At 40.6% G+C, this 27,840-nt stretch overlaps 3 protein-coding genes across 5 annotated transcripts; 2 read left to right on the top strand and 1 right to left on the bottom strand.

Annotated features, from left to right (window-relative positions):
• Positions 1-162: 162 nt before the first annotated feature.
• LOC139921334 (uncharacterized) lies at positions 163-5,201 on the top strand. Its single transcript, XM_071911535.2, has 5 exons — positions 163-269; positions 2,476-2,763; positions 3,900-3,989; positions 4,547-4,569; positions 4,756-5,201. The coding sequence occupies exons 1-5, from the start codon at positions 233-235 to the stop codon at positions 4,840-4,842; spliced, it is 525 nt and encodes a 174-aa protein (XP_071767636.2). The 5' UTR covers positions 163-232; the 3' UTR covers positions 4,843-5,201.
• Positions 5,064-17,705, bottom strand: rabl6b (RAB, member RAS oncogene family-like 6b). Of its 2 annotated transcripts, XM_078285245.1 has the most exons (17): positions 17,606-17,705; positions 16,570-17,005; positions 15,667-15,801; positions 15,160-15,207; positions 14,923-14,952; positions 14,467-14,519; positions 14,205-14,293; positions 13,323-13,463; positions 13,078-13,183; positions 12,664-12,767; positions 11,492-11,898; positions 10,448-10,601; positions 9,357-9,560; positions 8,426-8,708; positions 8,121-8,307; positions 7,693-7,751; positions 5,064-7,600 (listed from the first exon to the last, which is right to left on the bottom strand). In XM_078285245.1, exons 2-17 carry the CDS (start codon positions 16,697-16,699, stop codon positions 7,406-7,408), a joined length of 2,325 nt encoding a protein of 774 aa, XP_078141371.1. In that variant the 5' UTR covers positions 16,700-17,005; positions 17,606-17,705; the 3' UTR covers positions 5,064-7,405. The 2 variants fall into 2 exon arrangements, with proteins under 2 accessions (XP_078141371.1, XP_071767623.2); XM_071911522.2 differs by lacking the exon at positions 14,923-14,952.
• Positions 17,706-18,553: 848 nt separating this feature from the next.
• traf2a (Tnf receptor-associated factor 2a) lies at positions 18,554-26,374 on the top strand. 2 transcript variants are annotated; one of them, XM_071911521.1, is made up of 11 exons: positions 18,554-18,741; positions 20,286-20,364; positions 20,924-21,022; positions 21,952-22,113; positions 22,471-22,545; positions 22,694-22,768; positions 23,308-23,394; positions 23,608-23,802; positions 24,369-24,546; positions 25,338-25,486; positions 26,156-26,374. In XM_071911521.1, the coding sequence occupies exons 1-11, from the start codon at positions 18,554-18,556 to the stop codon at positions 26,372-26,374; spliced, it is 1,506 nt and encodes a 501-aa protein (XP_071767622.1). The 2 variants fall into 2 exon arrangements, with proteins under 2 accessions (XP_071767622.1, XP_078141330.1); XM_078285204.1 differs by having other exon boundaries at positions 23,308-23,802.
• The last annotated feature ends 1,466 nt before the right edge of the window (positions 26,375-27,840 follow it).

Here is a 27,840-nt window from a genome sequence, read left to right as displayed (position 1 = left end):
ATAGTATATAATAGGGAGTTATGACAACATTCCTTCAATATATAAGTAACTATAGTTTCACTGGTTTTCAGATAAAAAAAGATAAGATATTATGATACAAATCAACCCTTCAGCAACAACACATATCTGTGGCTACACATTTCCTGAAACTTTCTCTGTCACATTTCAGAAGAGCAGATCTTCTTCCTCTCCTCCATTATCAGACCTAATAACAACACTGAGTACTTAAATTATGTACCTTCTAATTTCTATATTGCTTTTTGGAGCAGGTAAGTGTACACCTATGATGATCTGACCTTGTGTTTAGAGCTTCAGACAATACATGGACAATTCAAAGGCATGGTATAGTAAAAAATGTTTGATGTGTTTGCAAAATTTAGAGCATTTATCATGTCCACATTGTGCATTCAAACCTGTTAAATCGCAGTTACAGATTTTGTGAATGTAAAAATGTAAAACTCATGAATTGATTATGCTGTTAGAACATAGTATTTGGTTTTGGGGCCAATGATTGGAAAAATGTTTTTTTTAATTAGTTATTTTGTCTCATACCTAGGTTTAAGCTTGTGGATTTTAAATAACTGATTCATTGCTCTGCTATACAATGTTGTTTTTCATTAGACATAAGTCTTGATATATAAGAATATAAACCACCAGCAGTTTTCTATTCATAGTATCCCCATGATGTCACATGCATTTCCTACCAATATGATACTCCGTATACACAGGTCATCGGCTGTGAATGTCATTTGATTATAGTCACCTGTTAAATTATTCCGATGATCTGTTATTTTCCTACCAAGATGGCTGTGTGGTGATGTAAGAGAATACTATGAATTCCATATGTCCTTAGATTTTAGTATTCCTGTCATTAGCCTAGACTACTAGATTACTGTATTACTATTATTACTACATGTTAGTAGAACGCAAATGTCAGAAGTTTGAATTGATTTGAAAAGGTATACCTGATAAACAATTTGAAATAGCATATATACTCTATTACCAATAAAATAACATCATTTGACATATCAGCAGACCTAAAACTGAAGAGTTCTGTACCAAAATGCTACATATTCACCTGAGGTTTAAGAGTGTTTTAATTTTTTAAATTACTTCCTATCACATTAAGTAAAATTTAAATAGTACTTAAAAAGTACCATCATTTACTGTATCCTATATATCCTGTTAGGTAGTCACTTTGGGAAAAACACTCCAATTTAATTTAATTTATATATGAGATAAATTCATACTATACATCATAGTTAGTAGTATCAAACTTATATAAGTTATATGAGAATAGGACTTAAAAATAAAATAATGCTTTTCTGAGAGTATAATTGATTTTCATATTGGTGGCAGGGCTGAATTAACCAACCACAGGGCCCCTGGGCACACATGTCCTAAAGGGCCCCCCTCCCCCTGGTACACACCCACACTAACTAGCCTGTTTACAACCAATACAAATGGAAACCTTTTACAGGTTCAAAGTAATCTGAAACTCATTTTATCTACTACAAACTGCCATTTTTTGTATAGAGCTCATTCAATTTGAAAGTGATATAAACATTCGTCCAACCCCAAGGCAAGCTTTAGTTTCTAGGTGGTGTGGCTTCCCTTTTACATTTGGATTGCAGATTGTGGCTTTAAGGAGGTGAGGTGACAGGTGACAAGAATGACCAAAAATGTGTTAAGTTAAAATTTATTGAAAAGTTTATGTCTGTACATAGACCCCCCTGCGGCACAAGTAGCCTATATAGTGCTCTGTATCTTAGTTGGATGATATTCACTAAATGCATTGCTCATAAACATACAATAAATGGGCCTAGGTGGCAGTTTAAAGGAATACTGAGCTGCGTTTTCCCCCTTGAAATAACATAAACTCATCCATAAATTATCCTAGTCAGTCATTACTTATGGTCCATTGGTAGTCTGTGACAGTGTGTGTCTGCAGAGAGCCTGCCTTCTGCCTGGGTTTTCTGAATGTTCGGGACGTTTCTGGGCGTCAGTGTAACTGGAGTTCTGGTCAGAGCTAGTGTGTGTCGTGAGCTGGCAGCTATACTGTTGTTAGCATAACTTCGTTGAAGAAGAAAAGCTTATACCTAGCTAGCTAGCTAAGCTAACCGGCACCTACCTGTCCAACAGAAAACAGGCCAACTCTGAGTCGCTCTTCATCCCCATCCTCTCAGTATGCCTTTAATTTTTCTTTAACTGTGGTTGGGGCCTCCGTATCAATAGAGGCCGTCACTTGGGGCCCCAGAATCATTCTAAACTGTGACCTACGGCTCAGCGCCTGAGGCAGGTTAAGTGTGTGTCAGGGTCCTGTCTGGCTACACATTTCAATTAAAATTAGTGAGATGTTGTGAAACGTATTGAACAAGGACGCAGTACTCAGAATCTTTCAGGGTCCACGTGCCCTGCATGCCCAGTCATACAGTTCACTGACCTCTTTATTCACCCCTCCGTCATTGTGTGCAGGTACATGTGAGGGAGTGTATTTGCAGAAGCTCACATGTCCGTATGAAGTGAGGCACAAGACCCTGCCGAGGGTTTGGTGCAGGCAGAGCTCCACCCGGTGCTGCGTGGGCCTTGCCTTCGGCCAGCACACCCAGCCGGTGGACGGAGGGAGACTGGAGGTGACCCAGGACCCGGACTCCTTCACTGTGGCGGTGCTGGAGCTGGCCCACGGAGAGGGAGTGTACTGGTGCGGTGTGCTGGGCAGGAACGACACCATCATCAAACTGGCTGAAGGCTACTTCCACAGCTGTAAGTTAAAAAAATACAACTTTCTGGAGTCTGAATGTGCTATATCTGAGTTTGACAGATATGGGCTTTTGAAGGCCGAGATTCATATTTTTAGACTGATATATATTTTGTGCCGATATTCAAGATCTTAAAATTTGACCATTTTCAGCTCCAAAAAAAATCCCTAAAGTATTCAGTGTTTCCTACAGAATTTTATTCTTGGCAGGGTGGAAGGTGGAATAACATATTATTATCATTGTTGATAATATTTTTTAATTCTGTATTTATTTATTTTATTATATATATTTTTTTCACATTCTGTATTGTAAATATCTCTTTTTGTTTTTTTATTTTTTATATTTATATTCTTGACTTGACTACAGTACTTGTTGTGCTTTTTACTTCTACTTCCTATTTTTCTCCATGTTTATTGTATGCACCTACATACCAAGGCAAATTCCTTGTATTGTGAACTTTACTTGGCAATAAACCTGATTCTGATTCTGATTCTGATTATTCATTTGACTTTTTTCATTCAAGATCTTTAAATTTGACCATTTTCAGAATTTTTTAAATTTTTTCAAAAAAATCCCCCAAAAGTGTTCAGTGTTTCCCATACAATTTAATTCTTGGCAGGGTGGAATAATATGTTATTACTGCTATTGTTATTGTTATTATTATATTACTATTACTATTATTATTATTATTATTATTATTATTATTATTATTATTGTTGTTGATCTTATTTATTTGTTCATTATTTACAGGCCTCCTGACATGCCAAATGACTTTATTTTAATAGTTATACAATATGCTATCAAGTTGGTTATCATTTTTTTTAAAATTCCAAATCAATTCAAGCTACCAATGTTCTATTGATTAACAGTAAAACTCAATTCTGTCTACATGTGGAATAAAAAATAACTGCTAGTGGTTTATTCTTAGACATCAAGACAAAGGTTTAATACAGCAACTCAAGTATATTGCAGAACAATGAGATTATCAGCTGCTCAAAAAGCAAAGGGTAAACCTGTAAACACACTATGTGATGATTGAAATATTATTAAATATAATAATAACTATCAAGTCTTGCACCTGTCAACACCCATACCTCATTCAGGCCATCTCATGCCAGTTTATTTTCCCCAACCCTGCAGCCTCCGGTGCTTATATGTGGAGCTTTGCCCGCTGGATTCTGCTGCCTCCGCTCCCCATGCTGACCATTTTCATTTCCTGTTACTCCAGAAGTAAGTTGCCCTGCTGCTCCACCACCAGGAAATCCATACATGGCTGCATTTACATTACATTTCAGACAGTAAAGTGGCGGTCAGTTAATATGTTTTTCTTCAACGACCCAATCCTCATAACACATATCAGTTAGTACTTACTGTGAACTCATAAAGGTTTATGTCAGCCTGAAAAAGCGGTTACACTGAGATTAAGTGGGTTTACCCTCCACTACCTCCCTGATCAATGAGGTCAACAGTAAAATCATAGATGCAAATATTACAAATACAAAAGATGCTGCAAATCTTCCTGTGTCCTTGATTATGGATGGTAGATCTGTATAAAGAACTGAGGAGAAAAGGTAGAAAGGATTTTATTTAAGACAGGAGAGTAAGCGGCACTGAACTGTCTCCTGCAATGGGATTTGAATTTCTAAATACCTCTTTTATGATTGATCTATAATGACAGTGACTGTATAATGACAATGATAAATATGACTGATTCACATAACAGGACAATGCTTGTGACTGTACAGTCTAATGGACCTTTAGTAACTTCTTAATGTTTTCTTTCCCAGCAAAAATGAAACACATTAACAAGGTAAAGCACTCCTAACTTTTTCATGCTATTGCTAATGCTAATGCACAATGGATTTCAAAGATAATAGTAAGTATATAGTAAAGTATATATTTAAATAAATAAATAAATAAAATTGTTTGAATCAGTGAATACCAAGCACTAGGATGACTAATGGGTATAACGTGATTTTTTGTCATTCTTTGTAAGGGGGAAGAACTTTACGACGACATTGATTTGACAGTAATGGATCCACAGTATGAAAATACAGAAGGGCCTGTCTATGAGCTGGAATGATGAGGGAAATTACCAAGGAGTCCAGATCTAACTTTCCTTATTATTCAGTGAGGTTCTTTTGCTCCCTGGTGGCAAACACAGCAACACACACAAATGCATCCCTTTGAAACATTTCCAAAACTATTTTGACATTCAAATTCTGAAGAATGGAATAAGAAATTGCCAACTATGAAGAAATAAGTTTGCATTTATTGGAGAAACCAAACATAGGCAAACTCACACATAGTGTAAAGATGGAACATGTCATGGGGTGAAAAATAAATGAAGGGTTTAATTCCAAAATGCTATACATCCATTTAAAAAAAAAAAAAAAAAAAAAAGTTCACAAGTCAATATTTCCAAAGTGCATATGAATGCATCCTCAGAAATGTTAATATTTGTAAAGCGGTCAATAATTTCCAATATTTGTTTTTTTCTTTCCTGTCAATAGTCTTCTAGGAAAGGATTTTTTTTTTCCTCACATGGAGAATATCTCATTTTGGAACAAACCTCTTCAAATATATATATATATATTTATACTTTATACATTCTTTTCTTGCTATACATATAAGTCTCATGCTTCACTTGAAACTGTGCTTTCAGCATTTATCCTCTTCACATGACAAAAGACAAAATAGTGGAGCATACAGTATTCAGGATCAATGCTGCATAGTTTCAACTTTGGAATATTAAACATAATTTCTTTGTAAACCAACACAATGTAACAGTTAAGTGGATGAAAATGGAAATGGTATGAAATCTGTCAGTTGTCAAAACGTACATTTCGACATTTTTGGAAATAAAATCTGTTAAAAATACACACTGTCTCCTATGTTGGGAGGAATAGATGCTCTTTGCGCTTGAACACAGACTAATCAGGCTTGCTTTCATCAACAGCAAAGCATTCACTAGTTTGATATATTTTGGTGATGGAGATGATTATGGAAGTTATCACATGGTTCGGTTAATCTCTGTGTATCTGGAGCAGGCAATTCGAGGCATCTGACAAAATAACACATGATACGTTTAGATGAGGATGTTGCTAGTTTACATCACCAAGTACATTTCCTTACAAGCAGTGGAAGTAAACCATGGAGGAAAGGTTAACAGAAAAAAGTCAAGAAATGAAAATAGCTGTTGCCCATAGAAAGCTGCATGAAGTATTTGGGAGAACAATCCAACCGTTAAGGATAGACAATTTCAGCACGAATCACAGAAACATGAACCGGACAAGTTTTGAACAAAAAACAAAACAATAAATAATACAAGGATAAAGAGATGAGAAAATCTTGGAAAAAGTTGCACTTACAGAGAAACACGTTAACGCCATTCAATAAAACTTGTATAATGGTAGAGTGCTTGGATGTCCGATGAAAATCAGACAAAAACAAAAGACAAACAAAACAAAACAAATGTAATGATTCACTGCAATCTCATAATAGGCTTCATGGATGATATAGCCTATGTTTGGAGCAAAAATTAAGCGATTTAAAAGGCTAGAACAACATTCCGGACCCATCCGAAGCTACTTCACGGTTTACAGTAAGAACACTTAAAATGGTTCATGAGGATAGCGGCACATCGTTCCCTTGTAATAACCTCATTTAAGGCATCCGCAGAAAACATAATGAGAATATGTAGCCTATGTGGTGAAGCCGGGGGAAATGGGTTGAGAGAGAAGTCAGGAGTCAATTTATACTCAGTTGTGGAAGGGAAATAACATCTACCAGCTACTTTGGCCAGTGGATAAATCACAAAATCACCTGATCACATGATTTTCGAATAAGATCCAAATGATGACTAGTGTCCTGCCAAAGTGGCTGGTAGAGCGGACGACCATTATAGCCACAGACAATATTTAGCAACATTCGGCTAGTGGCTGGTGTCCGTTTCGCACCTTGGGTGTTACGTGAGAAGTCATTTCCTTTCCTTCTGGTGGGCAAAATTCTTCAGTCAACTCACTCTGAATTACTCCCTAGTGTTTACGAGTACAGACGCAAGACTAGAGCTGCACAAAGTTCTGCCATTAACCATTTACATCATCGAATAGGAAAAAAACAACAACAAAAAAAACAATTATGAACACCTAAGGAAGTCTCTATGGAGTCAGTCATCACTTTGAGCATGCTCTCAATTATTACACCAAACACACAGACATTCAGACAAAAATGGTAACCGTATTTACACTAGCCGAATGGAGAGTGTATCAATTAAAAGAAAGTATTAAGCAAATATATTCAACAGTCTCAAAGTACAAAGGGGCCGTTTTCCTTTGAGGCTCCGCCCATGAGCAACTTTTTACGCCACTACAGTACATGTCAGTCTCCTTGCCGTTTGGTCAGAATGAAAAGTGACAGCAGTAGTGCAGATGTGGAAAATCAATCGATCGAAAAGCAACGTACAGATACCGGGAGTCCTTGGTTATTTTACCTGGGTGTCGTCGGTAACCTTGCGTATGGCTTGCAGATGCTGCTTATGCACAAACAAGTCAAGACCAAGAGGTTTTTTTTTGAACGACCGCGCGGGGTCGCTGCTGTTCTGCGGCTCGGTTTCCAAACGAAAGCGGGGTTTTTAAATTTTTTTTTTAGAGTTCTTCGTAATCTCCACCCTCTCTGTTGGATGATCCTGCCCCACCGCCCAGGAAGTCCTCCAGCTCGTCCACTTCTGTTTTCTTGGTCCGGGATTTCTTTTTCTTCTTGTCTTTGTCATCCACCGCTGCTGCCGTGTCGTCTTTTTCCTTTTTCTTGTGTTTGTGTTTCTTCTTGCTCTTTTCATCCTCCTGAGAAGGACGGATACACATGTTTTGTAACAGCTTCATATACGGACCAGACATGCTTTGAATTTATGCAATATTACCAACTACAACATTACCTCCTTGCTTTTCTTCTTCTTTTTCTTCTTGTCTTTGGAGGAATGTTTGCTTTCTTTCTCTGAAAGAGGATCAGACACATATTCTTAAAGAATTGCACGTGTTTTCTGTCCTTGAAAAGAATGTTCCAGATAAGGACAATGGCAGTATTTGTGAATTGAAGCTGCATATAGATGATATTTTGTGCCGATATTCATTTCATCATCAATTGACCATTTTCATGCAAAAAGTATCTTTATTCTAGTCGGAGTGTAAAAGCCTCTGAAACAACATTTAAACCATGGGACACTAAAACTCTCTGTTGAAACTAAGGATAATAATTGTGAGTTCTAAATACAGGGACTGTGCCTGCATCTGAGACTCTGAATTCAGTGATTAGTCTTGAATTGAAGAACATGAGAGAATGAGACAGAGATATTGCATGACTTGCCTTCTTGCTCCTCGCTGCTGTCCTTGGCTGCGGGAGCCTCCTCCTGGATGCCGAGGCCAAACAGGTCGGTGTCGTTCTTGTGTTTGAAGGAGATGACGGTGGGTTTCAGGGGATCCGGTGCCTTGGCTAACTGGACGTCGTCGTCTGAAAGGTCAGACAGCAGCTCGTCCCGGAGTGGGAATGCGTCCTGGGTAGAGCGGAGGGGACAAAAAGCGATGATTGCTTGAGGAAATGCTTTGATTCGATAAACACGTTAAATTCTATTGAATTCTCTCTGCGCTGATGGCGGGTCGGTTCTACTTTACCTTTGTTACTTTTGGTGTGTCCGACGCTTCGGAATCAAAGTCGGGGTCGTCCATGATGAAAGAGAGCATCTGCTGGGCTACAGGGGCCTCTGGGTCCGTGTCGGAGTCCTCGGCCTTGGGAGTGTTCCCCTTCTTCTTGCCTTGGTGTCGGGCTGGCTGCTGCTCTGCTGAGGCCGGGGTTAAAGTGAGGGAGATGGGCGCTGCGGTCTGGAGCTGCAGGCCAGGACCTTTGAGCTCTGGAGCTTTAGACGCCACCTTTGGTTTTGTTATATTGACCACAGGCCTGAAATAAGGTGATAAGGAACGTTTGTTTTTTTCAAATTCTCATATTTTTTCTCATTTGTTACATATAGCATACATCTTCATGCACTTTTTTCATACATTTCTACTTAATCTTTCTTAGTATGTTGGAATTTTTATTTGCATTATGTTTAATAAAACCACCCATTCACTACATTCTTATCTACATTTTATTTTTCCTCTGCTATATCCTGTTACTATTTTGTTTGGTATCGTTCAAGTTTCACTTTATCTAATCTTATTAAAATCACAGAAACCACAGGAAGACTCATGAACTATGTCAGTGGTTACACTTGTGATTTTTTTTAGTTAGTTATTTGTGCCAGGACACATTAATTGGCAGACCTAGATGATAGTCGGGCTATGCATTTGCATTGTGATCCACTGAGCTAGGGCCATCTTAATTGTGACCAGTAATCTACATAGTCTGGACACAATCCAATCACAATGCACACGACTAATGTAAAGAGATGGAGAGCAAGAGCAGGACAAAGTAACACAGACACAGACTTCGGCCTCTGATCTCTTAGATTTTAAGTAGGGACATATATCGAAATTCAATATATTGCAATATAAAAATGTGACAATACGCATCGTGGGGTAGAAAAATGAACCACGGTATGAGACTCACTTTTTCAGCTCAGGCTCACTGTCCAGGTCTTGGTCCAGTGTGATGGCAGGGGCTGCTGGTTCGCCCTCCTCCTCGTCACTGGTCAGAGTGATATCTTTACTGCGAGGGAGGGTCTTACGCTGGGGGAGGGGGGGCTCGGAGTCATCTGGGTCCAGCTCGTCCTGGAAACCGGCAACCATGGGGTTTCCTCTGCCTTCACCATCGCTGGGACAGAGAGAGAACAAGAGTGCATTTATTTTATTTGTCTGGGGAAGGTCAAGGGAGTGCCATGATGCTGCTTTACATTCAAACAGTTCTACAGATTCCCCGTGCACAGAGCCATAGGGATTCGAAGCCCATTTCTCTAACCTCTAGGCTACCACCACCCAACCTTAAAGGTCTCCTTTAAAGTGAGGTCAAATGAGTTTCGACGTGCAGAAGGTGAATTAGGACAGGGATGTAAAGCTGTACCTCAGTTGACAAAATCCCTCCAGCTACAAATTACCACAAAAAAAAACATAGGAATTTCCTAAGGGAGAGAGGGCTTAACATTTACCATGGCCAGAATTCTCCTTTAACATGTATCCTAGGTGTTTGGATTGCAATCAAATAGAGCAAAAACACATTAAATCCAGGTGTAAATGCACTCAAGAAGATCTGTTCAGCCAAACCACCTCTGGAAGAGGTCAGGGACGCATCTGGCCACATTAACAACAAAGTGTAAAAGCAATGCGTCTCCAATCCACATATAGCCACTATGTAAACTATGTAAACATTTCTGCAGGGATCCAACCAGGAAGCAAATCAAACAGACAGCAGGCAGAAATAGATTGTCAGGATACAGGTAGTCCAATTCTAATACTTAAGATGCATGTTAATGTCAGGTATAAATGTAATCCAGCTAAATCATATCTAGACATAATTCAGAAGCAAGAGGCACATTTATGCAAAAGTATAAAAGGGATGACTGAATCCCAACCGGCATCGAGTTGCTGGTCTGCAGCAGATCCTGTTGCTCTGATCTTTCTAAGGTGGGGGGCAGACGAAAAGATGACATCCCCCCCCTCCTGAGGATCAACAGAGTATCACAGAAATATGAATAAACATCGTACCTGTCGCTGTCCACAGCATGCGCTGGCGCTGGTTGAGGCACCTTAGACTTAGAGGGCAGACTGTCCTCCAGGAAGCTTTTGTCGAGTCTCTCATCTGGTATAAAATCATCCACACTCTGGACATTAGCAGGACAGACGGGTGCAGGAGGTCCCTCTGAGGAAAACATAGAGCCACACGGTGAAGCAAATGAATATGATAATGATCAAATAAAGCTAACTTAATTTCAAATTATTTTTTAATGTTAAAGAGCGTTCATAGTCTAGCAGCACCAGCACAATGTGCCTTGTTTATTAAGAAAAAATGCATATGAAACATTGAAATCACATGAAATTCCAATACCAGGGAGTGCCTGGATCTTTTTCAACGCCCTGCATTTCTCAACTGCTAAGCCTTGAGTCTTGTGACTACTTCCTATGTACTTGGCCAGTTTCAAGTAGGGCTGAATAATACATTTAAAAATTGCAATATTGACTACTCCTAAATCACAAGAAGCTGCATTTTTTTTTCTCAAGCATGATTCTGACAGATTCCAAAACAAGATACTCTGTTGCTGTACAGAATTGCTGGCCTACAAACCAAGTTACAGAGAAAAAGCTTAACTTTATTCAAGCTTGACAAATCTTATCCATTAGCATCTCACCCTCCCCCAACCACAATTTGTTTTAATCACTGGAAATCATGTAGAAAAAGCTGCGTCCAACTGTCCTCTAATTCCTATCACAATAACCACAGAAAAAAAATGCAGTACATTTTTTGTCAGTATTAAGCAGCCCTAGTTTCAATACATAGCCAGTGAGAGAAATTCATTGTAAATCAGATAGCTGCAATCCCCAGTTCTGATTGGCTGAGTCAGGCTGGAAGCTGTATTCAAATACCTGTGGCATAACAGTTCATTTAAATATTGATAGGATATTATAATATGAATGCGCTGACCAAAACTGACCATTTATACTGCTAGTTATGTATTACTTAGCAACCATTTTAACATTTAAAGCACTACATCTCATAGCTTATTGCTTAAACAAGCTGTAGAAGAGACTCACCTGCCACAGCAGTGGGAGACTCGGTGGCGGGGGACGAACCGAACCAGCGGGACATGAAGCCGCGCTTCTGGGGGGCCGAGGTTCCGGAGGACTGAGAGGGGTCGAGGTGCTCGGGCGACTGGGCCGAGGGCTTCGACTCGGCGGCGGGCGAAGCCGCCCCGCTGACCACGGTCGGTGGAGGGGGGGGAGGAGGAGGGGGAGGGGGAGGGGAGGAGGTGGACAGGGCCTGCGGCTGCGGGAGGATCTGGGAGGGGACGGGGGGCTGAGGGGTGCCGGGGCTGGAGCTGCCCGTGGACGCCCCGCTGGGAGGGACGATGGGTGACTGGGAGCCCGAGGAGGGACTCTGGCCGTTGGCTGGACCGGGAGAGCCGTAGCCTTTGCTGCGAGACTCCAAGTTCTCCAGGAAACTGCAGGATCCACAACAGTAACAGTTAACAAACGGTGCACTTCAACTACAATACTATCATATCTGACTAAGGCTTGGCACACACTGCAGGACTTTTAGGCTGATTACAGCCATGATTTGGCCATCGCAACTGATTTACAAGATCTAGACTAGAGTCTGCCCTAGTTCGGGGTAGTCATACAAATGGTGATGTGGTGTGTGAGGGTTCCTCCTGATCCAGCCAGGACCGTCATGATTCAAACATGTTTGATTTTTTTTCCAACATCCTCCTGTAGTGTGAGCTGGTCAATCACTAAAATCTGAACGCAGCCCGGCAATAGCCTTTGAGAAAAGGAACAAATAAGTGTGGAAATAAAAATGCTCTGCCTTAAGGTTAGTTTTGTGTGTGTGTGTGTGTGTGTTTTTTGGGGGGGTTGTGTGGGGTTAAATATGTTATGTCCAATCTTTTCATAAGCTGGGTTTCCATTTAAGTATGCTTTATAAATTATGATGGCCAAGTATATTTCTTTGTTTTCATCTTCTGATGAAAGCATGGCCAAAATTAGCTGACAGTAAAGAACAATAACAACTTGCCCAGCACTAATTAATTCTTGAAAGACTATTTAACCTATTTATTCACTTCAACGCACCTATTATTTGCATTTTATTTTTTGTGACATTTAAAACGTTTGCGTGAAATTCGCTTGACATTTGGATGGAAACATAGCTACAGTCTGCAGTGTGTTCCCAGCCTGAACGCTCCATTGGCAGAGAAAAGAGAGCATACATCTCATAGTTCTGATCCTCGGTCTCCTGCTGCACACAGAGTTCCTCCAGGGTGGCATCCATATCCAGCTGGTTGGTCTCCAGCTGCCTCAGGAGGGTCTCCCTCTACACACACACACACACACACACACACACACACACACACACACACGACTGACATGAATGACTGGGCACGAGCTGAGATCCAGCGTTCATATTCATGCTGTATGTATGCAGGCTTTTAAGAATAATAACCCAGCTCAAACTATGGAGCAATTCCAATCTCATTTTCTCCTATGCAAATAAATGCGGCAATAATCACAAAAGCACACTGAAAATATATTTTAGAGCAAGCCAGTGTAGCCTGAGAAAACAAAATCATAATAGAACAATAATGATACTAATTACGATTAATGAGGAAGTTAAAAACAATAACCTGAAGTTGCAGGAAGGGGATGTTGAAAAATCTGTGCAGATATTTCAAGCCAAACCCGTTCTTCATGGATGACTCAGCATAGTGGATATAGGACGATCCCATTGGTCTGCAACACATTACAGTTATTACTAGTCAACTCAAGCTCAGGGTTCGTATACATGTTTACATTTGTTTTTGTACATTTGTACAAAAACGCTGCAAGTTTTTGTCTCCATCTGAGATTTGACCATTTTGTGAGTGCTGACCTGTTGAGTCCAGCAATCAGGTCTCTTATATCATCAGGCAGGATGACACGATGCTCGCCCATGTCCCTGTGGTTTCCCAGCACACACACTGGCACGTGAGTGGGTACTTTGGGCAGTTCCCTCAGGATGTAGTTGAATGTCCTGCAAACAATAAAATCAAAAAACGGAAGAAACAGAACATCTGTGGTGTAAATCCTCCGTGGGTGAAGAATCTCTGTTTGCTTGATTCACTGGTGGGGCTTAAATAGATCTCAGTGTTAATGTGCTTCACATTTTTGTGTTGCTTACAACTTAATTATTGAACATGGTCAAGGTACACACTTACATTCATGTAACCCATCGGTTTAACAAAGATGGTTTAACATTACAAGAAATGCCATTAACAGGTACAAATATAAATCAAAACAAGGGGAGATAAGAGAAAAAAGCAACAGAATTAAAAACAAAAAAAGAGAAAAAAAATATTAAAAATGCCATTTGGAAATTTATTTTTCAAGCTGTGGTCTTTATTTAGCCTGTTATTTTTTTCCATTTTTTTAAAAATTCCTTTCAATTTGGATAGCAACTTAGATTGTTGATAAGTTTGGGGTGTATGTCTAGAGCCAGTTTAAGGTTATAGCTTTTGTGGCAGCATTTACTAGTATTTGTAATATACTATTTATTCCCTCAGGCAGGACGCCCAAAACGGCATGTTGAAATTGCTTCAATTATTTTGCCTTTGAAGCTAAACAAATTCCGCCACTGAAAGCACTGAGCTTCATGACTACATGCAGACAGACTGCAACCTAATCCCTCCATGCATATTGTAGCATTAGAGTTCATTGATTAGACCGTGTAAGGACAACAAAACAGAAGCTAAAGGCTCAGGCAGAGGACTCTTACCACTGCTTGGTGATGTCAAACATTATGATGACCCCGTTACAGTTTTTGTACACATCCAGGAACTCTGCATCCAAGGCCACCTCATCTGACTACAGACAAACATTGGATTAATCATGATAAAGTATAAGACATAAAATACTTTGAGGTGGATAACTTATGTTTATAATTTACAGCCTTGAGACCATTTGAAGCCAACACCGTCACTGACCCACATAAAGGATCCATTGTTTTTTTGAACACATGATGGTCATGTGATAATCACCTCTTGAGGCTCATTTTCCAGTTTCAAATTCTCTCCGCGCTTTTTGCCTTTGCCTGCAAGAAAGAGAGAAGACGAGCGTTACGTTTCGGCGAACCGAGAAACTACGACAATCTACAAGTCAGTTTCTTGCTTTACGTTCGGCCATCATGAGTAAAGCAAGCACAGCAGCACAGCCCCTTTCCTTATGGAAAAGCATCTTGCAGCCTGACTTCAGCAGACATAATCATTTACTCGACTAGCTGCTGGCTTCGGTTCACGGCTCACACAGTGCAAGCACTCAGGCTTTATTGATTTACAGCAGCACATCAGCCAAACGTTGAGGTTTTTGCCACGCTGCAAACCGGGCGGCAGCCAAACCTTGAGAATATTTGCATTCAGATAAGACAAGAACAGGAGGGGCAAACCCACGGCACACAAGCGAGACGTTTTTTTGTGCACACCAACAGTGGCGCTCACCTACACCTTCGGGAAGAGGGTGTTTTTGGCCTGAGACAAGTGCGAGAAAGACAGCGTCAACACTGAGGACATGTGGCTCTAAATAAACACCAACCATGCAAGTATTCCATGTTATGAAAGACGGCGGCAGGTCTATGACGATCAACTACAGTAGACTGACAAAAGGTGACTTCTCATAGCGTGGCAGGCCTCAATAGAAACTCTCATTCTTTCACTGGAATATGTGTCAACACTCACCTTTGTCTACCACGTCCCACACCTCTACCTTGACCACGTCATCAGTAGCTGAGAGAAACAGGAAGGTTGTTTTCATCATTAACATTTTCGTACTACAGAAGCAAACAATTCACATTCACAAGCTCTTAAGCCACTATATGGACGTAGTAACTATGTGATTGTTTTGACAATCTACTTGCTATGACAGTAACATAATTAGCGGGATGTTTGAAGCCAGGAAAGTAGTGGTGGGAAAAGGCTTGCTAGGTATGGAGCTACTCCGCTACTAACACAAATACAGGACACCTACTCTAAAAATAGGTTAGCTGAAGCTAATTCTAAATCCACAGTCTCGTTTTTTACCTTGATATGGAGCCACTGAAATAAACAGTCGAGGCACAAACAGTAGACGTCAAATATGTACACGGCCAAAAGTGAAATACAGCTGATCAAAACAAAAGCAATGACGATAGAACAAAAGAACTTGTGCTGTTCAAGGCGATGTTTGAGGTGAGACAGGAGTCTTACTTTTGTAGTTCCAGTGGATACTGGTAGCCTGGATCTCCTGAGTGGGAATGTACTCCTCCAAGAACTTCTTGCCCTGCAGTCGATGCCATAGAGTACTCTTGCCAGTATTTCTGTCTCCCCGGATGACTATTTTCACTTGAGGAGGAAAAAACAACAACCAATGTTTACAAACTTAATCATAAAACAGGTCAAGTGGTTGCTTAAGAAGTAAAAATTGATATGATAAAGGGTTCAAAGTTCCACACTTGTTTTCCAGACCTTAATTTGAACATATTGGTCAGTGGTGGCTTGGTAATATGACTGTTATCTAGGGAATTTCACTCTATAGCTGACAATTATTCTATAAAAAAAAAAAAATCACAATATGTACAATGGGAGGAAGTCTGCAACTACTCAGAATGTGTAAACATATAGGCATGGGAGCTGAATATTTTTTTCTGTTACATTTCCAGGCTTTTTTGTGTAATTCTTCTCAAAACCTGATAACTATCAAATTAATTTTCCACAGTTTCTAGACTTTCCAGATGCGCAGAAGCTCTTTTTTTATTGAAGTTAATCATAAAACAGATAAACTAGCAGCCTAGCCCAGCAACATATTTGATAAAACTATTTCCCGCACAGATCAATACATGCATAAAGCAACATATGCCATCGACAGAGTGTTGTCTGGAATCATAGGGATAAGTAAGACCATATATATATTTGTCTTATTGCACTTGCTTTCCCCACAATTGTCAGGACGGCTCAGTGGTCTCCAGGGTTTCTGGTTTCTAAATGGAGGTGCGGGTTTGAATCTCACTTCTGACAAGTGCCTTTACACTCGCTTAACTGTAGGTTTCCCTGTGTCTCCAGAGGTTTTGGACACCCTGCAGTGTAAAAGATAAGAGTAGCTAGATCACTTACTATTATACTGGACCCCTTTGGCGAAGCGTCTCTGTAAACTTTGGTTCATAGACTGCATGCCAGCGGGAATGTTCTTGTCCCTGAGCTGCCCCGGCTCAGATCCCACCAGCTTCTTCAGAGCTGAAAACATCTTGACGAAGCTTCAACTAACCGGTTAACACTCAATAAAATAGTGAAACTCTGCCCAAAAATTTGTCACACAACAACTGATGGAAAGTGTAACAGAGTACAGGACCACTGATGGCTGAGGAAGTTAAAGGTCCATGCTTTTAGACAGATATGATGCACTTCAGATCATGCCAATTAGTAATTTAACATTTGACAGCTGCTATTGACCAGTTACTCTGGATTGTACAGCTAGTCTCTTATAACTGACCAGATGTTCTTGCTCGCCAGTCAATGGTGGAGGTTACTACCATGTTGTCTTGAGCATCATCTGTGAAAAGACAATCAGTAACAGTTGGGAATTAACAATCATTCACGTCCAAGATGAAGGCACAGTCAATGGTGGAGGTTACTACCATGTTGTCTTGATCATCATCTGTGAAAATACAATCAATTACAGTTGGGAAATTAACTGTCATTCACTTTCCAGATGTAGGCACAACCAGAAAGGCCTCAAACAGCTAAATTATCATACATTATCACGCCTTCATTATTAGACTTGCTAGAGGGATGCAGACAGATCTGGTCAATTCATTTGGTCACCTAACGTTATCTAGCTAACGTTAGCTGCCCGGGCTGTTAGCTAGGTTAGCTCAGGGCTAACAGTTATATACAATTTCCTCAAATCGACTGTACTTGAAAATGTTAAGGTAGACTACTCTAAATGATATGTCAAGGTCACCAGGGGCTGCAAAAAGATGAGACAGCCCGGTTCGTTACCTAGCGTGACTAAAAGGTAACGTTATCCGTTGGCTCTGTTTTGGCTAGCTAGCCAATATTAGCCTAGCTTCACCCTCTCTGCGTTCAATGACATTAAACGTCAGCTACTCTGGGTCTTTTCCACCAGGTGATATCAGGCACAAATACTCACGGTTAGTTAATGAGACAAACAATTGCAGTGCTGACATATTTTTCTCAGAACATCTGACAGTCCACCATCCCGACAGAGATGTAGCAGCGACATTCCTTTGCAAAGAAAACAGCTACCGAACCAGCGACAAGCTAGATACAATATTTAATGACATCCGGTTAAAACTTTCAAAATAAAGCGTGTATTAACGAGCGTGTTGCAGCGTTGTTGTTTTTTTTGCATAATGCAAAGTACACAAGTGAAAACAGAAGTATATTTATGTAGAGATCTGTACTAGATGAAAACACTATTGTACTTTTTTCCCTTTTACTTATCCAGGGAAAGTTGACTGAGTCCTCTTTTCAAGAATCGACCTGCTTCACATTCAAATAGTTCCACACATACACATACAAACTGGCCTTTTCACTTCTCACATTGTCATATGGGCCTATACAAGGTGCAATACATACAGGGCAGGGCAGCCAAAAGTATGATATGCATATAAAAAATCCTCCAACACCAAACTTATACCAGAAAACTGTTTTTTTTTCAAGAGGGACAAATTCTTTGCTTTTACTTTGAAGGCAAAATCACGTTACTTCCGGAAGTACGCTGGCTAACTGCAGCTTGCCGCAAGTCTTGTTGTCAAGCGTAGCCTGCTTCCTGATGCTTGCCTCTTTCACTTGCACCCCCTAGTGGTAGACCTATTAATCTACAACTGAACACAGACATCCTCAACTGTCAATTTTAGCACACCAAAACAGCTGGCCTTATCACAGCATCGTATGCGTAGATCAAATGTTGACGGAGTTATTTAACACAGACAGTCAAACATAATGCCAGTGGTGTGGGCTACAGTCAAAGAGCAATGAATCGTAGCAGCCAAATATTGCTAAAACCACATCAGCTGTGTTGGCTGTCTTGAACACACCCCGCCGAGTACCCCGATATTGTCGTTCAGGGGGAATAATGGCTGCCCAGGAGCCTTCTCCACCATCTTCACTGGAAGGCAACAAACCGGGCTTCCCCAAGAAGATTTTAGCGAACAACCTCGAAGATAAACACTTGTGCAATTCGTGCCAGAAAATACTGAGGAGGCCCTTGCAAGCCCAATGCGGTCACCGCTTTTGTTCGTTCTGTTTCAACAAAATTGTGAGGTGAGTAGTGTCATGGTTGCTAGCTAGCTAGCTAGATGGGTAACGTTAGCCCCTATAAGCAAGGAACGTTTCCCCAAACTTGTTCACAAATCTGTCAATTTAACGCTGCCTTGCTTATCGGCAAAGTTATATAACTCGTAGAACATCACTTGAGACCTTTAACGAAAGGCAAGGAGCCACTGTGAAATTCGGCATACAAGTGATTGACCAATTAGCAATTAATTTCAATAAAATCTCAACTTGCATGATGGGTGCACCTGTTATTTCTACAGTCTTCTCCCAACCGGTAACAGACATTGTGGCGGGCGTTAGCCAGCATTGTAAACCAATTCTAAAGGTTGAGAATTTAACTGAATTAAGTGATGCTTGGTAGGTTGTATGTATGCCGAATTTACTTAAAGACCCCGATATCTGGTAAACTCTTTTAACATATGTTGTACTGGGTATGTACCTTTGCCGATAAGCAAGGCAACATTAAACCGATAGATTTTGGCGTGACCTTCTCTTCATATAATAGATTACGGATCGTATCAGGGATAGCTAACTAGCTGGAAGGCGTCCTGGCTTTCACTTTCACTCCCTGGCCGCATGACTGCAACGTGTAGCCGCTTGCTAACTGTCTTCAAGCTTTCACGACAGCTCTGCCTGTGGCTGGCTGTCATGAAATTGACAGTAGGCTATTTTATGTCAGTTCAACATCCAAAACCTTGGTTTAATAATACAGTTTGTTAGCTGATGTGTGTTTAATGCAAACCATTAATCACCTCAATAGTGCTCAGCAAATAAGTGAATGTGGTTAAATGCAGGTCTTCCTTTCATGAGTTGTGAGGGTCTGATTGAAATTCGCCATATAACGTTAGATGATCCACCAAGCAGCACTTTATCTCAGCTTATAAAATTGGTACATACTGCTCACTACCGTGTATTTTGCTGGAAGAGCGTTGCGGGAATAAGAGGTGAACCAATTCTAAAAGTTGTCATTTTACTGAAACAAGAGCTGCTTGGTGGATCTGATATATGCCGAATTGAAGAGTGGATGCTAACCATTCATAAATGGTCTAAAGTCATGTTCAACCAGGTATGTATTGTTGCTGATAAGCAAAGCAACATTAAATTGCAAAATCCTTGAATGGAGTTTGGCATTACTTTCTCTGGACCCCTGGATGTCCTCAACACCCACTTTGGGAACCACTGAGTTGATGCATGATCTTGCCCAGGTTAGGAAACAAATGTTTTCAGCTATATGACACAGTGGTGGCTGATAGTTTTTAATTTTTTACCAGACACCTTTACTCTTTCAGAAGCCCATTATGCTTTGTAGAACAGAATCAGAAGTCCTAATGATGGTTGGTTACTTGCCAAAGTGATTAAGTACAATAGAGTAGCTTACCAACCACAGCCATAGTTTACCAGGATTTGGATGGTGACGTGGTAATTTGCCACATCATGTCAAGTCTCTATTGTCTCATCACAGAGTAGATGGTAGCTGAATTATATTAATACAATATGTGTGATTTTTGTGAATGATTATTTTTTCTTTTAAGTTCTGGACCACAAAAATGCAGCGCTTGCATCAAAGAAGACTTGTTTGAGGAGCCCACTTCCATTCTCAAACAAGGCGGTGTAAGTACATATTTACCCTACATTTTATTTTAGGCATTTTGTCGACACCTTTTCCAGTCACTTACTGTTACAGTGAGTGCACAGTGCAGCAATAGAATAAGGTTCCTAGATCACAAACAACCTGTGGTAAAGACTAGGGTTCAGCTGATATGGGTTTTTGAATGTTGATACTGATCTTTTTGGACAGAAGCTGCCGATACTTAGTATTGTTTCAACATCTTTAAATTTGACCATTTTCATGGCAAACATTAAAAAAAAAGTAAGTATTGAGTGTTTCCCCCTGAATTTTACTCTTGGCAGGCTAGACAGTAGATGGAACAAATACTAGTCCTGCGTCCCTAGAATGACTGCATATGATGGAGAAGTGTTTTGGAAAAGAAATAAGAGCCGGGGGACAACAGGTAGAACTATCCTGATCCTGAGTAAACCGATGCAGAGCTTGAAGCCCTCGCCGCTTGTAACACTAGCCTTCGGACTGTAACTAAAGACACGAACCAGATGGCCGGTGACAGCAGCTACACCACTCGGGGACCTAAAATAACCTCTGTTTTCCATCCAGGCTTTTCCAGACAATGCAGCCCGGAGAGAAGTGGAGGCCTTGGCAGCCGTCTGTCCCAATGAAGGATGCACGTGGACGGGGACTATCAAAGAATACGAGGTGCAGACTAATACTTAACAGGGTGAACACAAGCCACCAGCCCCCATGCTATTTGATATTATCGAATATCCATATCGTGATATTTTCTGCAGTATCGAATTATAATAATTATTATTAATAGCCTAGAAATTAATTTAGAAGAAATAAGATCAAAAAAAACAAAAAAAACACAACCCCCCCCCACCCCCCCGCTGTGATAATATCGTATATCACAATGTTTTGGCGGGACAGTATTATGATATTAAATTACAAAATCACACTGATTGGCTCAAGGGGGCGCCACAACATTGTTGGTCAAAATTTTCAACCAGCCATAGAGGCAAGTTCTACCTGTAATTTCAATTGACATGAAGTCCGGTGCACACATCTAGGTATCATTGTGCTACAATTTTTTTTTTGCCTTGAGGACCATCAATGTACATCTTATTGGATTTTGCATCATTTTGAATTCCCTGGAAAAATGGTTTTCTCTTTTTTTTTTTTTTTTTTTTTTTTTTTTGACCTATTGGCACCAAGCCTACAACAGGTGGAAATGTTAAAGATGGAAATGTGAAGTTTCCTGCCCTTCTTCAATACACAAACGAACTGGCCAATGAAATAAAATCAATTTCTACTGTAGAGCGTTTTCAAGCTTCAACAGATATTTGGTAAAATGGGTCTTGAGCAAAATACAAAAGGACTAAAGCAGTAGTTTGGTTTTCTAAGCGTTTTCTACCCGCTTACTTGCCACATGATTCGAGGACCACAAGGAAAATAAGTCATGTAACTTATGTATATGCTTATTGGTATATTGCACTTTCATTCATCAAAAATTCAGTCATTCAGCATGTCAGACTATGTGTCGATAAAGGGATCTGTATTGGAGTGTGCGGAGACGTTGGGGCACATTTAAAACTCCTTGATGACTATTTGTTGTTGATCTCCTGCAGGCCAGCCATGAGGGAAACTGCGACTTCATGATCATCCTCTGTCCCTCCTGTAAAGAGCTGATGAGGGCCAACGAGCAGGAACGCCACAACGAGCGGGAATGTCCGGAGAGGACGCTCAACTGCAAATACTGCAAAGAACCCTTCCTGTTAAAGAACATCAAGGTGAGGCGTCTCTGTCTTGGAGACGCTGATGCAGGGACACGGCTAACGGAGTAACATAAGTACATACAGGCTGACATGGTATAGGGATATATTGATATTCTGTTTTTTATATTTTATTCTTTGACATATATTTCTTTACTTACCATCCCACATGGATAGACAATATTTCCTTGGATAGATTTCATTAAAAAAATCACAAAAAAAACCTGTTTTGAACAAGTTTTGCAGCACAAGAAAATGTGCAAATAGTCAAGGGGGATGAATACTTTTTGTTTGTGTTACTTTGTGTTTTGTATTTATTTGCCCTGAGATGAGATATTTCAAACTGTTATGATGATCTTTCTTTCTGTTTTTTAGGCTCACGATGAAATTTGTCCAAAGTACCCAATGATTTGTGAAGGTTGCGCAAAGAAAAAGATTCCAAGAGAAAAGGTATGGCCCATATCTCAAAATTCTGTGTGATTTGTATAATGTTAGCACGGATTTAGCTTGTTTACCATTCACTTGCTTGGGATCAAATGTTGCAACATATTTTGTCATAGATCATTACCTTTTTTTTTTTCTTTTCTTTTTTTTTCAGTATGTGGACCATATTAAGTTCTGCAGTAAATTTAAAGCGCCATGCAGATTTCATGTTGTTGGCTGCGATATGTCTGTAAGTAGACATTTTTGTCATAAGTTGCTACATGTGGAACAACTGTTAATGTAATAACTGTTTACTAATTTACTAACTTGGCTAGAAAATATTCAAAGTTGCCAGATAAGAAATAACAACTTTCAACTAATGTTTTGATGATTAAGAAGTTACACTCCCAATTATGTAATATTTCCCGTTTCCCAGTAATAATGCATCACATGATCAGGAAATAAATACAATAAAAAATTACAATGTCTTTTTTTTTTTTTTTAACCTTTTTGACCCATGTAGAGTGAAATTTTATTACATTTTGATAAGTTCTTACATTATCTGACAGTTATTACATTGTCAGTTGCTACACAGCTGTAAATTAATACTGTGTTGTAGAATATAAAGCCTCCATTTATATAACCCTCATTTGCTAAATTCTTATTTCTATTACATTTTTCTTTGTGTCTTATTAGTATTTCCTGCTTCAATGACACAGTTTCCCAACGCAGATCATTAAAGTTTCATCTTACCTTTCTGTTCTGCTTCTGTCTCCTTTTTGCCCCAAGGTGGAGAAAGAGAAGATCCACGACCACGAGCGAGCATGCTCCTACGAGCACCTGAACCTGCTCCTGCACTTCATCATGGGCATCAAGGTGAGCCTGGAGAGCCTGCAGCCCCAGAGCCTGGAGGTGGCCAGCCACAAGCTGCAGGAGCTCCACCAGTCACTCAGGGACCTGGAGCTGAAGCTGAGTCAGCTGGGCGGTGGGGCGGGCGGGGCGGGCGCGGCTCCCGTGCAGGGTGCCTGCGCCCCGGTGCTCGCCACCTCCTTCACGCCGCTGCCCAGCGCCGTGGGCGCCGCCCTGGAGCTGCAGCTGCACAGCGAGAAGACCAAGGTGGCCGAGCTGAGCCGGCGCTGCCAGGAGCTGGAGCTCAAGGTGGGCACCTTCGAGAACATCGTGTGCGTCCTCAACCGCGAGATGGAGCGCTCCTGCACCACCATGGAGGCCTACAACCGCCAGCACCGCCTGGACCAGGACAAGATCGAGATCCTCAACAACAAGGTGGAGAGATCTCTGCAGTCCATCTGTGATTTACTTATTAAATGAGATTAAACTTTAATGATCCCAGTGGGGAAATTGGGTTGTTGCAGCACCAGAAGTTCCATCTCCACTTTCTCTCGAACAGTTTTTAAATGAATGGGACCTGGTTGTCTAGAGTTCCCAAAAGGGCATAAAGTGACCATCAACGGCTAGTGCCACATAATCCCAATGTTTTGTATCCAAATGATTGCGGAAATGTATCCAAATGAATCTGGAAAGCCTATTTTTACCCCATTATCTTCTATATTTAGCTCACAGACACTCTTGTTGAAAGCTTGAACCGGTGTGTGCCTTGTGTCACCGTACACAGGGTGTCTGCACCTCCTGAAAAAGTCTTTATCATTGCCTCACATTATCTAAACTCAAGGCCTTAAAAGGTATTAAATAAAGTTAAATATAACACTTTACGTCTTGAATATCTTCGATAATCATCAGTCTAAACTTGGTTTGTAGACGTCAGCAACAAACCAGTAACAGCGGGTGTGGCGTTCTTCCAGTGTTAACCCCGGTGTGTTGCTGCGCTGCAGGTTCGCCAGCTGGAGAGGACCGTGGGCCTGAGGGACCTGTCCATCGTGGAGATGGAGGGGAAGATGAGGGAGATGTCCGCGGCCACGTTCGACGGCATCTTCGTCTGGAAGATCTCCGACTTCACCAAGAAGAGGCAGGACGCCGTGGCTGGCCGGGCCCCTGCTATGTTCTCGCCTGGTAACAACTTCATACGAATACTAGCAGCTCAGTTACAGATGGCTGGGCAGTCATGTGCCATGGAGGGCCGAGAGCATGCAGGTTTTCATTCCAGCCAAACACTACAGCAGGTGATTTCACTAAGTAGTTCCTCCTCTCTGGTTGAAGGTGTGCTACACGGTGAAATCACTTGCTGTAGTCTTAGATTGGAATGAAAACCTGCAGACTCTCGGCCCTCTATTGCACATGATTGCCCATCTGGTTATTTTATTATCAGGAGCCATCTGTCTGATTAAGGATATCCACTCTTGCATGTCAATAGGCTTGGGCAATATCCAAAATTTAATATCACAATACCGTCCTGCCAAAATATCGCGATATACTATATTATCGCAATAGTTTTTTTGTCTCTGTGTTTTTTGGGGCGGGTATTTTATTTAATTTCTTCCAAATTACATCACATTTCTAGTAATAGTTATTATTATTATAAACAGCCTAGAAATTTGATCTTACTATTCAAGCATTGGAGGAAACAATGGCCATTTGGTGTAATTTGCTCATTGCTGCTATTTCCAGAAAAACTGATTGTGCAAAAGGGAACCCACTTGAATTAAAAAGACAAATTTTTCACTTCAAGTATGATTATTTTTGTTTTTTTACTATCCCACCACTAGTAGATTTTCGATATCGCGGGAAATATCACAATGTTTACGAAATATTGCGATATTCGATAATATTGAATATCGGCCCAAGCCTACATGGCAGTGAATGATATACATCACGCCGCTGTTTGCCTGTCTCATCTTTTCCAGCCTTTTACACCAGTAAATACGGCTACAAGATGTGTTTACGGATCTACCTGAACGGTGACGGGACGGGCCGCGGCACCCACCTGTCTCTGTTCTTCGTGGTGATGAGAGGGCACAGCGACGCGCTCCTCAAGTGGCCGTTCAATCAGAAGGTAAATCTCACTGACCAGCGGCCCCCAAACTGCAAGCCAAAAATAATCCCATTGGACACTGACGATTATTTTGAAATGTGACAGGTCAAAAATAGTCTCCTAGGTTATACATAATTAATATGCTCTTTAATAACTTCTTAATGTTAATCTTAATCCTCTCACATATGTTAATCATTTGAGTCAAAATTGATGAAATACGTATGCATATTTTATACTCTTTGAGACACTGTGGACGGCCAAAATCTTTTTGCTGGCAGCTAAATTTGGCCTGCAGGCCGCTCTTTGGGCAGCTTTATCATCAGCAGATCATACATCATAGATGACTTTGGAATCCACAAGCACTATTTTTTCATTTCATTTTATTTTAGATTTTATATTATTTTATTTTTTGATTTTTATATGATCTTTAATTTATTTTTGGTAGTTGAACATAACATCCCTACCTTTTTTTTTCTTTGATTTGCTGTATTTATTGATTTATTTTTCATTTTGAATACACTGAATTATAAGTACTACAGCTCTTTTGACAGTCTCCATATCACTCAGTCAGTCTTGCTGTAACTGCCTTGTGAATAGCATGCCATAGCCTGGAAATGCATTAGCGGGTCAGCTCCAGGTTTTGCCATCAGAGCGGATGTAAGGCTAGATGCTCCTAACATCTGTGCCCAGGTCACCCTCATGCTGCTCGACCAGAACAACCGGGAGCACATAATCGACGCCTTCCGGCCCGACATCTCCTCCTCGTCCTTCCAGAGGCCCGTCAGCGACATGAACATCGCCAGCGGCTGCCCGCTCTTCTGTCCGCTCTCCAAGCTGGACTCTAAAAACTCCTACATACGCGACGACACCATCTTCATCAAGGCTATCGTAGACCTCACCGGGCTCTAGGCGAGAAGACGAAGGCGCGGATCTGACCGCGCCCTCCGTTGCTACTAACCCGTTTGAATTTGACAGACTTTTGTATCACCACTAACTGGCTTTTCTCTTTTGGGTCTGTAGTTCTTTTGGTTTTGGTGTGGATTGTTGGTGGCCATACGTAGGACCAGGGCAGGAAACTAACTTTTTCCACCGGCCGCCGCGGCTGGTGGATTCCAAAAACCTTCCCAGCCACTTTCACTATTTTACCAATCAAATAGATTTTTTGGGATCGACCAAAACCGGCAAATGATGGATAATTACTTGCCAAAGTGGCTGGACGAATGGACACTTAACAGTCACAGCCAAAATATACTAGCATTCGGCTGGTGGCCGGTGTTAATTTCCCACCCTGCGTAGGACCCTTGCACAGCGTTTGAACTGATATAAGCATTCCCAGACCTAGAATATCACACTTGTGAAATGTATCTTTCAGATATGTAAACAACTAAGATATTGTGTCAAATCTGCAGTGATCATACTATGGCTGCTTGTTCCATGGACCACTGACAAACGTAGCTACGTAGATTGAATAGTCTACTAACAGAGCGATAGATCAAGCTGGTCTTGTGCTCACTGTCGGCGTGTAGTGCTCGATATTTGGTTAACCATTCATTTATTTGAATTTTTTTGCAAGTTTTGCATATACAGACGTGGAGTTCCAATAACAACAATGTGACGCCCATGTAGCCTTCAGATTATCAGCTTTGCACACACGGTTTGCAGTGCAGTAGGAATTTTCGAAGTCGTCAGTTTCTCGACATCCGTGCCTCCAAATCTCGAGTCCTGTGTTCATTGGTAATCATTTGTAGTGGTGGACATTGCTTGAATTCCATGAATTCCGAGTGCAGTATCTGAGTTGTGAATGTCGTCGTGTGTGTACCGTCACCTTTCTTTGCGGTTAGTTGCAGTGTCAGTTTGCATGTTGGATCTGTGGAAGATGCACCGTAGCTTGCAACAGTTTCTGGGTTGTTGGCCTAGAAAACCTTAATAGCGATGGTAGTAGCGCTTATGAGCCCAAATGGAAATATGACATATTTTATATACAAAAAAACCCAAACATATTTGCCTACATGTTCCAATATATTCAGTGAATATCTTTCAATATTAGATTTAGGCTATTTTTCAATATTTTTGATTTGTACATATTAACAATTATATTTGTTTGTATAATTCTACTAAGAAATACATTCAAGTAGGCTCTTGGGTGATGCAGCAGAAAAACACTTGCCCACCAAAGACATACGTTTAAGATAATTTTACCAATTTGATGTATTTAATATGTGGAAAATAGTTTAATTATTGAAAATGGCCAAAGGTGAATATTAAAACATATTTCTGCAATATATTTGTACATATTTACACATATGTGAGGTATATAAAAATATGTTACTATACAGTGCCTTCAGAAAGTATTCAACTCCCACAACTTTTTCTGC

The sequence above is a fragment of the Centroberyx gerrardi genome, chromosome 8, assembly GCF_048128805.1.
Source record: "Centroberyx gerrardi isolate f3 chromosome 8, fCenGer3.hap1.cur.20231027, whole genome shotgun sequence".
NCBI lineage: Eukaryota > Metazoa > Chordata > Actinopteri > Beryciformes > Berycidae > Centroberyx > Centroberyx gerrardi.
This window is presented reverse-complemented; position numbering and strand designations above follow the sequence as displayed.

What these genes read in the sequence shown, in the direction of transcription:
- LOC139921334 (XM_071911535.2), top strand. Translation starts at nt 233, where the DNA reads ATGTACCTTCTAATTTCTATATTGCTTTTTGGAGCAG. An exon ending in TATATTGCTTTTTGGAGCAG is followed by an intron (nt 270 to 2,475) that starts GTAAGTGTACAC and finishes CATTGTGTGCAG; the next exon opens with GTACATGTGAGGGAGTGTAT. An exon ending in CATTTCCTGTTACTCCAGAA is followed by an intron (nt 3,990 to 4,546) that starts GTAAGTTGCCCT and finishes TTTCTTTCCCAG; the next exon opens with CAAAAATGAAACACATTAAC.
- rabl6b (XM_078285245.1), bottom strand. Translation starts at nt 16,699, where the DNA reads ATGTTTTCAGCTCTGAAGAAGCTGGTGGGATCTGAGCCGGGGCAGCTC. An exon ending in TTTGACATCACCAAGCAGTG is followed by an intron (nt 13,464 to 14,204) that starts GTAAGAGTCCTC and finishes TATTGTTTGCAG; the next exon opens with GACATTCAACTACATCCTGA. An exon ending in TCCCCTTCCTGCAACTTCAG is followed by an intron (nt 12,768 to 13,077) that starts GTTATTGTTTTT and finishes GTGTGTGTGTAG; the next exon opens with AGGGAGACCCTCCTGAGGCA.
- traf2a (XM_078285204.1), top strand. Translation starts at nt 18,554, where the DNA reads ATGGCTGCCCAGGAGCCTTCTCCACCATCTTCACTGGAAGGCAACAAA. An exon ending in AAAAGATTCCAAGAGAAAAG is followed by an intron (nt 22,546 to 22,693) that starts GTATGGCCCATA and finishes TTTTTTTTTCAG; the next exon opens with TATGTGGACCATATTAAGTT. An exon ending in AGTGGCCGTTCAATCAGAAG is followed by an intron (nt 25,487 to 26,155) that starts GTAAATCTCACT and finishes ATCTGTGCCCAG; the next exon opens with GTCACCCTCATGCTGCTCGA.